The 16,163-nt window shown below is 45.7% G+C and overlaps 1 protein-coding gene across 1 annotated transcript in view; it reads right to left on the bottom strand.

The window, feature by feature from the left end:
- Positions 1-16,163, bottom strand: part of LOC142295731 (cytochrome P450 2K4-like) — a 100,258-nt gene that overhangs the window by 51,662 nt on the left and 32,433 nt on the right. Inside the window, exon 5 of the mRNA XM_075338823.1 lies at positions 6,507-6,667. Within this exon, the coding sequence (XP_075194938.1) occupies positions 6,507-6,667 (161 nt within the window). The remainder of the gene's footprint in view (positions 1-6,506; positions 6,668-16,163) is intronic.

Below are 16,163 nucleotides of genomic sequence, written 5' to 3'. Positions count from 1 at the left end.
TGTGTGAGTGTATGCGATCGGGTGTGTGTGAGTGTATGCGATCGGGTGTGTGTGGGTGTGTGTGAGTGTATGCGATCGGATCTTTGAGTGTCGGCAGAGGAGCACGGCGTGCTGGAGGAGGCTGGGAGGAGAGAAGCTGATCCTGGGGAAGGCTGAGGCTGGGGTAGGCTGAGAGGAGAGAGGCTGATGCTGGGGACCGAAAAGGCTGATGCTGGGAGGAGAGAGGCTGATGCTGGGGGAGGCTGAGGCTGGGGTAGACTGGGAGGAGAGAGGCTGATGCTGGGAGGAGAGAGGCTGATGCTGGGGGAGGCTGAGGCTGGGGTAGGCTGGGAGGAGAGAGGCTGATGCTGGGAAGAGAGAGGCTGATGCTGGGAGGAGAGAGGCTGATGCTGGGGGAGGCTGATGCTGGGGGAGGCTGAGGCTGGGGTAGGCTGGGAGGAGAGAGGCTGATGCTGGGGACAGAAAAGGCTGATGCTGGGAGGAGAGAGGCTGATGCTGGGAGGAGAGAGGCTGATGCTGGGGACAGAAAAGGCTGATGCTGGGAGGAGAGAGGCTGATGCTGGGATGAGAGAGGCTGATGCTGGGGACAGAGAGGCTGATGCTGGGGACAGAGAGGCTGATGCTGGGAAGAGAGAGGCTGATGCTGCGGGTAGAGAGGCTGATGCTGGGAGGAGAGAGGCTGATGCTGCGGGCAGAGAGGCTGATGCTGCGGGTAGAGAGGCTGATGCTGGTGCAGCATGGGGGATGGAGCACGATGGGGGGTGCGCAGCATGGGGGATGGAGCACGTTTGGGAGTGCGCAGCATGGCGGATGGAGCACGTTTGGGAGTGCGCAGCATGACGGATGGAGCACGTTTGGGAGTGCGCAGCATGGCGGATGGAGCACGTTTGGGAGTGCGCAGCATGGCGGATGGACCACGTTTGGGAGTGCGCAGCGTGGTGGATGGAGCACGTTTGGGAGTGCGCAGCATGGCGGATGGAGCACGTTTGGGAGTGCGCAGCATGGCGGAAGGAGCACGTTTGGGAGTGCGCAGCATGGCGGATGGACCACGTTTGGGAGTGCGCAGCATGGCGGATGGACCACGTTTGGGAGTGCGCAGCATGGCGGATGGAGCACGTTTGGGAGTGCGCAGCATGGCGGATGGAGCACGTTTGGGAGTGCGCAGCCTGGCGGATGGAGCACGTTTGGGAGTGCGCAGCATGGGGGATGCAGCACGATGGGGAGTGCGGAGTATGGCGGATGGAGCACGTTTGGCAGTGCGCAGCATGGCGGATGGACCACGTTTGGGAGTGCGCAGCATGGCGGATGGAGCACGTTTGGGAGTGCGCAGCATGGCGGATGGAGCACGTTTGGGAGTGCGCAGCATGGCGGATGGAGCACGTTTGGGAGTGCGCAGCATGGCGGATGGAGCACGTTTGGGAGTGCGCAGCATGGGAGATGGAGCACGATGGGGGGTGCGCAGCATAGGGGATGGAGCACGATGGGGAGTGCGCTGCATGGGGGATGGAGCACGATGGGGAGTGCGGAGTATGGCGGATGGAGCACGTTTGGGCGTGCGCAGCATGGCGGATGGAGCACGTTTGGGAGTGCGCAGCATGGTGGATGGAGCACGTTTGGGAGTGCGCAGCATGGCGGATGGAGCACGTTTGGGAGTGCAGAGCATGGGAGATGGAGCACGATAGGGGGTGCGCAGCATAGGGGATGGAGCACGATGGGGAGTGCGCTGCATGGGGGATGGAGCACGATGGGGAGTGCGCTGCATGGGGGATGGAGCATGATGGGAAGTGCACACCTCCCCCAAACACACACACACACGCGCGCGCACTGCACAACACTCCACACACACACACTGGGAACCACAAACAACTGCCCTACACAGACACACACAGACAACGCTGCACACACAAATATACGCACATACCGCACAACACAGACATTGCACAAAACATACCTCCCCCCAAAACACACCACACATACACAAACCGCGCAACACACACACACACACAACGCTACAGACACACAGCGCTCCACAAGCAATGCAACTTACGCAACACACATACAACACCGCTCTCACCCCCCGCCACACCCAGACAACACCCAGAACATGTACAGCCCCTACACAAACACTTGGTAACTACACACAACAACATCTATATATATATGTATATATATAACAAAAATCATACATGAACTACACAATACGTAAATTCTAGAATACCCGATGCGTAGAATCGGGCCACCTTCTAGTATTTTAATAAATGAAGCAGCTTTCAAAGTCTTGATTAATAATCACCTTTAGTTTTATGTTTACAGCTTCTATACAGACTGATTTATCTCTAGTCTGTAGCCAAAATCTATGCTGATCAATCCTGCAGTGTGCGTTCCTCCAATCTTTTTAATTTCTCCTCTTGCTAGCCTACAGGTAAGGATATGCTTATACAGGTGCATCTCAATAAATTAGAATATCATCAAAAAAGTTAATTTATTTCAGTAATTCAATACAAAAAGGGAAAACGCATATATTATATAGAGTCATTACACACAGAGTGATCTATTCCTATATATTATATAGAGTCATTACACACAGAGAGATCTATTCCTATATATTATATAGAGTCATTACACACAGAGGGATCTATTCCTATATATTATATAGAGTCATTACACACTGAGTGATATATTCCTATATATTATATAGAGTCATTACACACAGAGGGATCTATTTCAAGTGTTTTCTTCTGTTAATGTTGATGACTATGGCTTACAGCCAGTGAAAACCCAAAAGTCATTATCTCAGAAAATTAGAATAATTACCACAAAACACCTTCAAAGACTTCCTAAGCATTTAAAATGGTCCCTTAGTCTGGTTCCATAGGCTACACAATCAAGGGGAAACAAATAGCTCCGTACCCCCAAATGCAATTTTTTGTGGTTAATGAATCTCATGGATCCAAACAATGAGCACCAACTCCACATTATGTTACAAACAAGAGGACAAATGAGTTTTTATAGTGCAAAAAAGTGTACAAGATTTTATTTAAAGACAGCAAGTGAACATCCATTAAAATCAAGTAAAAAATACGTAAAAAGTATACAAGACCAAGCTCCAAAGTTTATGCATCAATGTCAGGGTTAACAGTACATTTCAAATAGCCTTTTATATCAGTACTTCAATACCTTGAAGAGGGACATATGTATTACATGTAATTCCCTCTGGGAATATTCCCATGGAAGATGTAGCACTTTCGGGGTTAACAGTACAGAACATACCTCTGCCCTGATGAAGAAAACAACATAATCGAAACGTACGTCGGTTTCTGGAGGTCCTGTCATCAAGCTGCCACCCTTATGCTGCTACCACTGGTAGATATGTCATCACTATTCACACTAATTGTAGTGTGAATAGGTTTTGGATGGGTTACACTTTCTATGGGCACAGTCCCAGGGGGAACACTTGTAATATTACATGCCCCCCTGCTGTCATGTAATGATGTATTGATAAAAAGGTTATTGTTCTGTACTGTTAACCCTGAAAGTGCTACATCTTCCATGGGCATATTCCCAGAGGGAATTACATGTAATACATATGTCCCTCTTCAAGGTATTGAAGTACTGATATAAAAGGCTATTTGAAATTTACTGTTAACCCTGACATTGATGCATAAACTTTGGAGCTTGGTCTTGTATACTTTTTACGTATTTTTTACTTGATTTTAATGGATGTTCACTTGCTGTCTTTAAATAAAATCTTGTACACTTTTTTGCACTATAAAAACTCATTTGTCCTCTTGTTTGTAACAATCATGGGGAAGACTGCTGACTTGACAGATGTCCAGAAGGCAGTCACTGACACACTCCACAAGGAGGGTAAGCTACAAAAGGTCATTGCTAAAGAAGCTGGCTGTTCACAGAGTGCTGTATCCAAACATATTAATGGAAACTTGAGTGGAAGGAAAAAGTGTGGTAGAAAAAGGTGCACAAGCAACCGGGATAACCGCAACCTTGATATATTGTTTAGAAAAGGCCTTTTAAAAATTTGGGAGTGATTCACAAGGAGTGGCCTGCTGCTGGAGTCAGTGCTTCAAGAGCCACCACACACACGTATCCAGGACATGGGCTACAAGTGTCGCATTCCTTGTGTCAAGCCACTCATGACCAATAGACAACGCCAGAAGTGTCTTACGTGGGCCAAGGAGAAAAAGAACTGGACTGATTTCAGTGTCCAAAGTGTTGTTTTTAGATGAAAGAAAATTTTGCATTTCATTGGAAATCGCGGTCCCAGAGTCTGGAGGAAGAGTGGAGAGGCCACAATCCAAGCTGCTGAGGTCTAGTGTGAGGTTTACACAATCAGGGATGGTTTGGGGAGCCATGTCATCTGCTGGTGTAGCGCCACTGTGTTTTATCAAGAACAAAGTCAGCGCAGCCGTCTACCAGGAAATTTTAGAGCACTTCATGCTTCCCTCCGCCGACAAACTTTTAGGAGATGGAAATTTCATTTTCCAGAAGGAATTGGCCCCTGTCCACACTGCCAAAAGTACCAATACCTAGTTTACTAACCACAGTATCACTGTGCTTGATTGGCCAGAAAACTCGCCTGACCTAAACCCCATAGAGAATCTATGAGAGACACCAGAGCCAACAATGCAGAGGAGCTGAAGGCGGATATCAAAGCAACCTGGGCTTCATAACACCTCAGCAGTGCCACAGGCTGATTGCCTCCATGACACACCGCATTGATGCAGTAATTCATGCAAAAGAGCCCCGACTAAGTATTGAGGCATTTACTGTACAGACTTTTCAGTAGGCGCCAACATTTCTGAGTGTAAAATCATTTTTTCAGTTGATCTTATATAATATTCTAATTTTCTGAGATAAAGACTTTTGGGTTTTCATTGGCTGTAAGCCATAATCATCAACATTAACAGAAATAAACACATTAAATAGTTCCCGTTGTGTGTAATGACTCTATATAACATATAGGAATAGATCCCTCTGTGTGTAATGACTCTGTATAACATATAGGAATAGATCCCTCTGTGTGTAATGACTCTATATAATATATAGGAATAGATCCCTCTGTGTGTAATGACTCTATATAATATATAGGAATAGATCCCTCTGTGTGTAATGACTCTATATAATACTGTATATAGGAATAGATCCCTCTGTGTGTAATGACTCTATATAATATATATAGGAATAGATTCCTCTGTATGTAATGACTCTATATAACAAATAGGAATATATCCCTCTGTGTGTAATGACTCTATATAATATATAGGAATAGATCCCTCTGTGTGTAATGACTCTATATAATATATAGGAATAGATCCCACTGTGTGTAATGACTTTATAATATATAGGCATAGATCCCTCTATGTGTAATGACTATATAATAAATGTTTCCCTTTTTGTAGTGAATTACTGAAATAAATTAACATTTTGCTGATATTCTAATATATTGAAATACACATATATATAGTGATCATGTGGCAGTTTATTGTGGCATCTACTGCAAATTACAGCAAAAATCACAGCAAAACCAAGACATTCTGCAGTAATCTGTCATCAGAAACATATCTAAGGCCGGCGTCACACGAGACGATCTATCGTGCGATCGCACGAGCGATCGTACCCGACCCCGTCGTTTGTACGTCACGGGCATTTAGTTAACCGTGGCGCACAAAGTCGTTAACCCCCTGTTAGACGTACTTACCTCCCAGGCGACGTCGCTGTGGGCGGCGAACATCCTCTTCCTGAAGAAGGAGGGACGTTCGGCGTCACAGCGACGTCACACAGCGGCCGCCCAATAGAAGCGGAGGGGCGGAGATGAGCGGGACGTAACATCCCGCCCACCTCCTTCCTTCCGCATGGCCAGCGGGACGCAGGTAAGCTGCAGTTCGTCGTTCCCGGGGTGTCACACGGAGTGATGTATGCTGCCTCGGGAATGAAGAACAACCGAAGCACAGAAGGAGGACCGACATTTTGAAAATGAACGACGTGTCAACGAGCAACGATAAGGTGAGTATTTTTGCTCATTCACAGTCGTTCGGAGGTGTCACACATTACGATATGTCAAACGATGCCGGATGTGGGTCACTACCGACGTGACCCTGACGACATATCGCCCGATATATCGTACCTTGTGAACCTTTCACATATAGAAATCTTATTTACTTGTAGATATAGTGGTAATTTGAAGGTTAATAGCATTAAATCCAGTTTTGAAGGCTTACTGGAGCAGCAGCTACATTAATTTTACTTTTGGAAATACAGTGTGCAACAATTATTGCTGTTGATCTCTATGTAAGAGGTAGATCATTTCTAGAAGATAACGTGTCTTCTCAGCGCTCTCTGGTTGGATGTCAATTAGTGGTAGCAGTTCCCAGGTTTGAGTCAGTCCTTGTAAATGGCAGAATACCCGGCGTTCTAATATCTGGTTGATAAAGACAGTACATAAACAAGAACGTTGTAAAAAAATAAAATCATAATAACACTGAACTTACCAAGGAAGCGGGACATCCAAGTAACCTGGCAATTTCCATTATTTTTATCAAAAACATCTCAAGTTCCGGATCATCAGAATCAAAGCGATGGCCAAATAATAATGATACAGTGATATTACAGAAGGCAGTGTTCATTATCATCGTGTTGTCAAAGGGTTCACCTAAAGTAACAGCAAAAAGAAAGCGAGTATAATGATCAGGTAGTAAAATCCCAGTGTGTTACCCATCCTACAGATAGATTGAAAGTCTAAATAGATTTTAGAATGGTTGAGGAAATACAATGTGTTAAGTATTTTTATTCATCTACATAAGAAGCCAAGGTAATAATGTTTGTGTTACGCTAGCAGGGCCGGCGTCAGCACCCGGCAAACCCGGTCAAATGTCGGGGCCCTGGGCTGCCGGGGGGGCCCACTCGTGGTGGCAGGAGTGGCGTACCGCTAGTCAGGGGTACCCACTGCCCACGCTGTCACCTGCCTCCCCCCGCTGAGGATCGCGCTTTCAATTGTATTGGCATCACAGTTGCCGATACAATTGAGAGCAATGATGAGATGGAGCGGCGCGCTCCCTCTCTCATCACTCTCCCAGCTGTGTCTGTCGGCGCTCTGACAGATCAGCAGTGGAGCGCGGTGACGTCATCACTGCTCGCCTGCAGAGAGGTCAGAGTGAGCGACACCAGTGGACGCGCCGAGGAGACCGGAGCAGCGGAGCAGCGGAGGAACGAGGAGAAGTGAGTATGTACAATCACTGTGGCCAGACAACTATGGGGGGTGCATTAAATGATATGGGGACTGTATACTACATAAGGATGCCTAATACTATCTGGGTCTGCACTGTGCTATATGTGGGCTGTGTACTACATGAGGATGCCTAATGCTATCTACTACATGAGGGAGCCTAATGCTATCTGGGTCTGCATTGTGCTATATGCGGGCTGTATACTACATGAGGGTGCCTAATGCTATCTGGGTCTGCACTGTGCTATATGCGGACTGTGTACTACATGAGGGTGCCTAATGCTAACTGGGTCTGCATTGTGCAATATGCGGGCTGTATATTACATGAGTATGCCTAATGCTATCTGGGTCTGCATTGTGCTATATGCGGGCTGTATACTACATGAGGGTGCCCAATGCTATCTGGGTCTGCACTGTGCTATATGCGGGCTGTATACTACATGAGGGTGCCTAATGCTAACTGGGTCTGCATTGTGCAATATGGGGGCTGTATACTATATGAGGGTGCCTAATGCTATATGGGTCTGCATTGTGCTGTATGGGGGCTGCTTAATGTTATATGGGGGCTGCATAGTGCCATATGGGGGCTGCATAGTACAATTTGTGGACTGCATAATGCTACATGGGAGCTACATAATACTATATGGAGGACTATGGGTGCTTCATAACACTATATGTAGGAATATGGGGGCTGCATACTACTATACTCCAAGTTGTATGTCCCCTCCACCCCGGTGCTGTATACCCCCTGAGAGCTGTATGTCCCCCACTCCAGTGTTGTATACCCCCCAGAGCTGCATGTCACCCCATCACCTCAGAGCTGTTTGTCCCCCCACCTCAGAGCCATTGTCCCCCTCTACAGCTGTATGCCCCCCATTGCTGCATAATCCTTTTCTCAGTAATATATATGCCCCCCCCCCAGTAATGTGTATGTCCCCAGCCTCTCTTGTGATGTATATACAGCAGTGTTAGTGTGCTCTATGTGTGGCCATGTCTGTTAGTGACTGCCACCAATCTAGGAGGAGCTGGATGGAGACAAGTGGGGAGGTGAATGAGGCTGTTGCCGGCTTCCCAATATTAGAAATATATATATAAATATATAAAAATATTGTGTCTGTGTGTGCATGTATAATGTTTATCTATGTATGGCAGTGTATATGACTGTCTAGATTTATGTCTATTTATGTGTTTTTGTGAATTCCTCTTTAAATATATATGTGTACATATGCCTGTATGTGTATGTACCTGTGCATGTCTATGTGTGCATGGGGCCCACTGAGACTCTTTCGCACAGGGCCCATAAAAACCTGGAGCCGGCCCTGTACGCTAGCTATGGGGGAATACCAGATGAACGAAGACAGGGGGTGAGGGATACCCTGTGTCTAGGGAAGGGGGAAGCTGGTGACTCCCTGATAAGATCTATTGCTGGGACATGTGTAGCGCCCCTGAGAACACCAGGGTACTACAGGGAACTGCATCCTCTAGGGGAGCAAGACCTACCCCTTGGGACCTGGAGTACCAGTGCCGATTCCACCAATACACATCTAAAATCCTAGTTCTCCTCTCCACACTGGGCATAATGTGTTAACCATGTAAGGGGATGGTCGCCATGGGAACGAGTCCCTGGGTTTAGCCAGCCTGGTGGGAGGGGTCAGCATTCAGTCTGAGCAGAGGAAGAGAAGGGACCACACAGGAGAGGTGTGTGGACATGCCTGAGCTGGGTCCGTGTAACGGCGACCCGGGGGGCACAGGAGAGAGGTCGCCAGGACGGGTACCGAGATTTTGCTGGGACCAGAGCACGAACGGGGCACAGGGTCCTAGGTCAAAGGTCGAGTTTCAAACGGTTTGATAAATACCTCCCTGTGAGGACACATTTCATTGAACCAAATAATCTGGAGGCATCAGCAGTAAACTAGGATCTGGGTTCGGACACTTACCTTCCCGCAGGGTCTGAACTGCCCGCCATATGGAGAAGGAGACTGTACCCCAAAATGGACGGTCGGGGTTCCCAAATGTTCCATGCTACAGAGAGTGCCGGGGACAGAGCAACCTGGGTCACTACATTGGTACTGATACTCCTGGGACCTGAACCAGCAGTCCCTGGGTCCACAGTGAGTAGAAACTGTTAAAGTTAACCTGGTGTGGTCTCCATCATTATACACCATACATCTCCCAGGCACAGCCCTACCTGCGGAGGGCCTACCATCTCAGCTGCTACTACCACAATCCCTGGGAGTACCCACATTGAGCAGCGACGGATCCCTATCTTTAACCGCAACCCGCAGGTGGCGTCACAAACATTAACTCTTTATCCCCTGTAAATACCCCCCTTTTTATTAAGCGTCCCCAAGGCACGGGACTGGGCAACGGCCACTAGAGTGACATTCCCAAACTGCAAATTTTCCGGGACCGAGTACTCCCTTCCCTGGCCGACACGCATGGCTCCCCTGACGTCCATGCGCAAATCAGGATACATAGGACCTAGCTAACCGTGAAATAGGCACTAGGTAGTGACCGGACAGGATGAGCACTAGTCAACCCCACTACGACCTAAAGAACACACAGAGAAAACAAACAGAGGAATGCAAATGGACAAATTAACTGCAAAATGACTTTGGGAGAATAACAGCAACATATGACAACATGTTACAACAAGAGATTTCAAGCCAACTGCTTGCAATCTGGACAGCATAGGATTAAACTCTATCACCAGCAACAAGCCAAGGGGAAATGCAGGTGTATATAGAAACATGGAGTGGGGATAAGGATTTGCAGCTGAAATGTCAAAATATCTGCAGAGTCTAAAAGGGAAAATGTTAACCCTAACAGGGAAGATGCCTAGAACACCAATCACAGCAAGGAAGAAAGAATGATATATCAAGGATGTTTGTGTAGAAAAACGCAGAAACCTTCTGCAGCTAGACAACACAGGGTTGTCTGTCAACCCTGACACAACCATGACATCATGGTCACAGAGGGTGCGACCAGGCCCAAAGAGTCGGGTGGACCACCGATGTCAGCAATGTTTTCAGGAATTGTATTTTTGGAGCGCACCACCAATCAAGATAGTAAGAACGGGTGCACCCTGATGCAGTGTGCGAAGCAAGGGGACTTGTAGAGAAAAAGAACATTGCATGTACATCAGGGGCACGCCAGACACAATATAAACTGTAATGTACAAAAACTTTATTCAAAACACACAATGGATAAAAACACTTAAAAAGACATGAAGAACATCCCACTCGAAGCTGGGCTAAACCCAAGTATAACCATGGCCATGGTGAACAATAAACAAGAATACTAATATCCTGTTAAACATATACAGTTAGGTCCAAAAATATTTGGACAGTGACACAATTTTCGCGAGTTGGGCTCTGCATGCCACCACATTGGATTTGAAATGAAACCTCTACAACAGAATTCAAGTGCAGATTGTAACGTTTAATTTGAAGGTTTGAACAAAAATATCTGATAGAAATTGTAGGAATTGTACACATTTCTTTACAAACACTCCACATTTTAGGAGGTCAAAAGTAATTGGACAAATAAACCAAACCCAAACAAAATATTTTTATTTTCAATATTTTGTTGTGAATCCTTTGGAGGCAATCACTGCCTTAAGTCTGGAACCCATGGACATCACCAAACGCTGGGTTTCCTCCTTCTTAATGCTTTTCCAGGCCTTTACAGCCGCAGCCTTCAGGTCTTGCTTGTTTGTGGGTCTTTCCGTCTTAAGTCTGGATTTGAGCAAGTGAAATGCATGCTCAATTGGGTTAAGATCTGGTGATTGACTTGGCCACTGCAGAATGTTCCACTTTTTTGCACTCATGAACTCCTGGGTAGCTTTGGCTGTATGCTTGGGGTCATTGTCCATCTGTACCATGAAGCGCCGTCCGATCAACTTTGCGGCATTTGGCTGAATCTGGGCTGAAAGTATATCCCGGTACACTTCAGAATTCATCCGGCTACTCTTGTCTGCTGTTATGTCATCAATAAACACAAGTGACCCAGTGCCATTGAAAGCCATACATGGCCATGCCATCACGTTGCCTCCACCATGTTTTACAGAGGATGTGGTGTGCCTTGGATCATGTGCCGTTCCCTTTCTTCTCCAAACTTTTTTCTTCCCATCATTCTGGTACAGGTTGATCTTTGTCTCATCTGTCCATAGAATACTTTTCCAGAACTGAGCTGGCTTCATGAGGTGTTTTTCAGCAAATTTAACTCTGGCCTGTCTATTTTTGGAATTGATGAATGGTTTGCATCTAGATGTGAACCCTTTGTATTTACTTTCATGGAGTCTTCTCTTTACTGTTGACTTAGAGACAGATACACCTACTTCACTGAGAGTGTTCTGGACTTCAGTTGATGTTGTGAACGGGTTCTTCTTCACCATAGAAAGTATGCGGCGATCATCCACCACTGTTGTCATCCGTGGACGCCCAGGCCTTTTTGAGTTCCCGAGCTCACCAGTCAATTCCTTTTTTCTCAGAATGTACCCGACTGTTAATTTTGCTACTCCAAGCATGTCTGCTATCTCTCTGATGGATTTTTTCTTTTTTTTTCAGCCTCAGGATGTTCTGCTTCACCTCAATTGAGAGTTCCTTAGACCGCATGTTGTCTGGTCACAGCAACAACTTCCAAATGCAAAACCACACACCTGTAATCAACCCCAGACCTTTTAACTACTTCATTGATTAAAGGTTAACGAGGGAGACGCCTTCAGAGTTAATTGCAGCCCTTAGAGTCCCTTGTCCAATTACTTTTGGTCCCTTGAAAAACAGGAGGCTATGCATTACAGAGCTATGATTCCTAAACCCTTTCTCCGATTTGGATGTGAAAACTCTCATATTGCAGCTGGCAGTGTGCACTTTCACCCATATTATATATATATAATTGTATTTCTGAACATGTTTTTGTAAACAGCTAAAATAACAAAACTTGTGTCACTGTCCAAATATTTCTGGACCTAACTGTATGCTAATACATACAAAAGGTGGGGACCTGTGTAAAATCACAATATGTTGCTCTAAATTGCTAAAATGACCAGAGAGAATGTATATATTACAACAATAGCGGGTACATACACGAAAGTATCTATACGGTACAATAGATGTAAAATGCAATATCAAATACAGCTTATAGCCCTATATGACAAAAAGAGCATAAGATGGAAGAAAAATATATATTGTAGTAATAACCTGTGTGTACATGAAGATATCTATGTAGTGCAATAATTGTAAAATGCAACATCAAGAAGGGGCGGTGCTTGCATAGAGGATACAATGGTATATAGGCGATAGCATAAATATATTGGTACACCTGAGGTGAAGAAGGGGAGGATTGTATATATCTATAGAATAGATGGTGAGTGGTAACCTGCCTACAAACGACTAAGCACTATGACATGCACCATAAAGATGCCCAGGCAGGGTACTAAGCCCCAACAATACAAAATATGGTGGTCAGAAGGAATGAAAAAAGGGGGGAGGGTGGTGCAGTAAGCAAGCGGTCAAGAATAAATACCCATAGACCTAGGCTGGGAAGTCATAGGACAAAGGTGGTATGATGCCTAAATAGGCCAATAATGGCAGCGTGAGGGGAAAAAATACAATATCGCACAAAGAGAGACTGGCAAGTCCCTAGTGCAGAGTGATCGTTATACCCTCATATGAGCCGTGACGATTGCCCAGACAGGGACCCCTATACATGAAAGGGGCATAGAACCAGGTCACAGATGAACAAGTGCCAATGATACCCCCAAAATCATAAATACCAGAGACAGTCCACCAGAATAGCCATAGCAAGAACCAGCCCTAAAGCATGAGCGGATTTAAGTGGAAGGAGCACAGAGTCCAGGAAGCACCATAGGCCAGGTGGGTAGACGAATACAGCTCAGAGTGTGAGCGTATCGCTGCCAGAGCAGCTTCATCAGGGAAGGTGCTGTTGCGTTGAACAAAGAAGTGCACTCACCTGTGCTGGCGATAACACAGAAGCGGCAAACATGTGCCCGCGCATGCGCAGTGCGGTGGGGATGGCGAGGCACAAGGATCAAACAGCTGTGGTCGGCGGAGCGTCACCCGCGCGCATGCGCAGACCACCACGCGAGTCATATATGGGAACAGCAGAGTATCAGGCTCAATAGCGTGTGAGATCGCGATTATGCGCGATTGCTTAGCATATGAGCAACCACAGTGGATGTAAGCAACCAGGGGTGTCATATTCCATACGCTGATAGAGTCAAGGCAACGGAGAATTGAATAAAGTAATTTGTAGAGGTATTTTTAAGGCATATGTTAAACAATTTGCAAATAGCCACAGAACAATGATGATAGCATCAATCAGATGCATATACTGGGGATTGTGAAACCAAAATAAGCCGCAGATGGCAAAAATGCCACAAGCAGTAAACTGGTATAAAGAGATGAAGTACAGAGCCCATAGTATATTTTTACATATACATGCATACGGCGCAATACGACATGGAGTATCAGGAAATACATGCGCATATACAGTTAGGTCCAGAAATATTTGGACAGTGACACAAGTTTTGTTATTTTAGCTGTTTACAAAAACGTGTTCAGAAATACAATTATATATATATAATATGGGCAAAAGTGCACACTCCCAGCTGCAATATGAGAGTTTTCACATCCAAATCGGAGAAAGGGTTTAGGAATCATAGCTCTGTAATGCATAGCCTCCTCTTTTTCAAGGGACCAAAAGTAATTGGACAAGGGACTCTAAGGGCTGCAATTAACTCTGAAGGCGTCTCCCTCGTTAACCTTTAATCAATGAAGTAGTTAAAAGGTCTGGGGTTGATTACAGGTGTGTGGTTTTGCATTTGGAAGCTGTTGCTGTGACCAGACAACATGCGGTCTAAGGAACTCTCAATTGAGGTGAAGCAGAACATCCTGAGGCTGAAAAAAAAGAAAAAATCCATCAGAGAGATAGCAGACATGCTTGGAGTAGCAAAATCAACAGTCGGGTACATTCTGAGAAAAAAGGAATTGACTGGTGAGCTCGGGAACTCAAAAAGGCCTGGGCGTCCACGGATGACAACAGTGGTGGATGATCGCCGCATACTTTCTTTGGTGAAGAAGAACCCGTTCACAACATCCACTGAAGTCCAGAACACTCTCAATGAAGTAGGTGTATCTGTCTCTAAGTCAACAGTAAAGAGAAGACTCCATGAAAGTAAATACAAAGGGTTCACATCTAGATGCAAACCATTCATCAATTCCAAAAATAGACATGCCACAGTTAAATTTGCTGAAAAACACCTCATGAAGCCAGCTCAGTTCTGGTAAAGTATTCTATGGACAGATGAGACAAAGATCAACCTGTACCAGAATGATGGGAAGCAAAAAGTTTGGAGAAAAAAGGGAACGGCACATGATCCAAGGCACACCACATCCTCTGTAAAACATGGTGGAGGCAACGTGATGGCATGGGCATGCATGGCTTTCAATGGCACTGGGTCACTTGTGTTTATTGATGACATAACAGCAGACAAGAGTAGCCGGATGAATTCTGAAGTGTACCGGGATATACTTTCAGCCCAGATTCAGCCAAATGCCGCAAAGTTGATCGGACGGCGCTTCATGGTACAGATGGACAATGACCCCAAGCATACAGCCAAAGCTACCCAGGAGTTCATGAGTGCAAAAAAGTGGAACATTCTGCAATGGCCAAGTCAATCACCAGATCTTAACCCAATTGAGCATGCATTTCACTTGCTCAAATCCAGACTTAAGACGGAAAGACCCACAAACAAGCAAGACCTGAAGGCTGCGGCTGTAAAGGCCTGGCAAAGCATTAAGAAGGAGGAAACCCAGCGTTTGGTGATGTCCATGGGTTCCAGACTTAAGGCAGTGATTGCCTCCAAAGGATTCGCAACAAAATATTGAAAATAAAAATATTTTGTTTGGGTTTGGTTTATTTGTCCAATTACTTTTGACCTCCTAAAATGTGGAGTGTTTGTAAAGAAATGTGTACAATTCCTACAATTTCTATCAGATATTTTTGTTCAAACCTTCAAATTAAACGTTACAATCTGCACTTGAATTCTGTTGTAGAGGTTTCATTTCAAATCCAATGTGGTGGCATGCAGAGCCCAACTCGCGAAAATTGTGTCACTGTCCAAATATTTCTGGACCTAACTGTATGCATGCACATACAGTAAACACACATATACATGTACATGTATATATACATATATATATATATATATATATATATATATACACGCACAGCCACATCCCCAAGGTACCAAGGTCCTATGTAATGGGGGCATTATTTACCATAAATAGACCAACATGAGACATTTGCAAGACACAATTAGGCGATGTCAAAGCATGTGGAGTGATACATGCATCTGTAAGGTTTATATTAAGATCTAGAAATACAAAAAGAAATCTAAATCAGTTGATATTAGTGATGAGCGAGTACTAAAAAGCTCGGGTGCTCGAGGCTCGGGCCGAGCATCCCAAGATACTCGTGTACTCGACCCGAGCACCGAGCCCAATGTTATCCTATGGGAGACCCGAGTATTTTTATGAAATGTCCCCCCGGCAGCATGTAGAAACCCTAAAAATGTCACAAAAGTCATTTTCTTTATTTCTGTGTCGGTCTCTCTGTCTTGTCTGTCCTTCTCTAAGTCTGTCGGTCATTTCCCCCCCCTCTCTCATACTTACCGTTCCTCGATCTCCGGCGCGACGCTGCACAGCTGTTATAAAAACTCCGGCGGCTTTTACTGTTTTGAAAAAGGCGGCCGCTCATTAATCAATCTCGTATTCCCTGCTTCCCACGCCCACAGGCGCCTGTGATTGGTTGCAGTCACACACGCCCACCACGCTGAGTGACAGCTGTGTCACTGCACCCAATCACAGCCGCCGGTGAGCGTGTCTATACTGTGCAGTAA

The sequence above is a fragment of the Anomaloglossus baeobatrachus genome, chromosome 3 (genome assembly GCF_048569485.1).
Source record: "Anomaloglossus baeobatrachus isolate aAnoBae1 chromosome 3, aAnoBae1.hap1, whole genome shotgun sequence".
In the NCBI taxonomy this organism is placed as follows: Eukaryota; Metazoa; Chordata; class Amphibia; order Anura; family Aromobatidae; genus Anomaloglossus; species Anomaloglossus baeobatrachus.
This window is presented reverse-complemented; position numbering and strand designations above follow the sequence as displayed.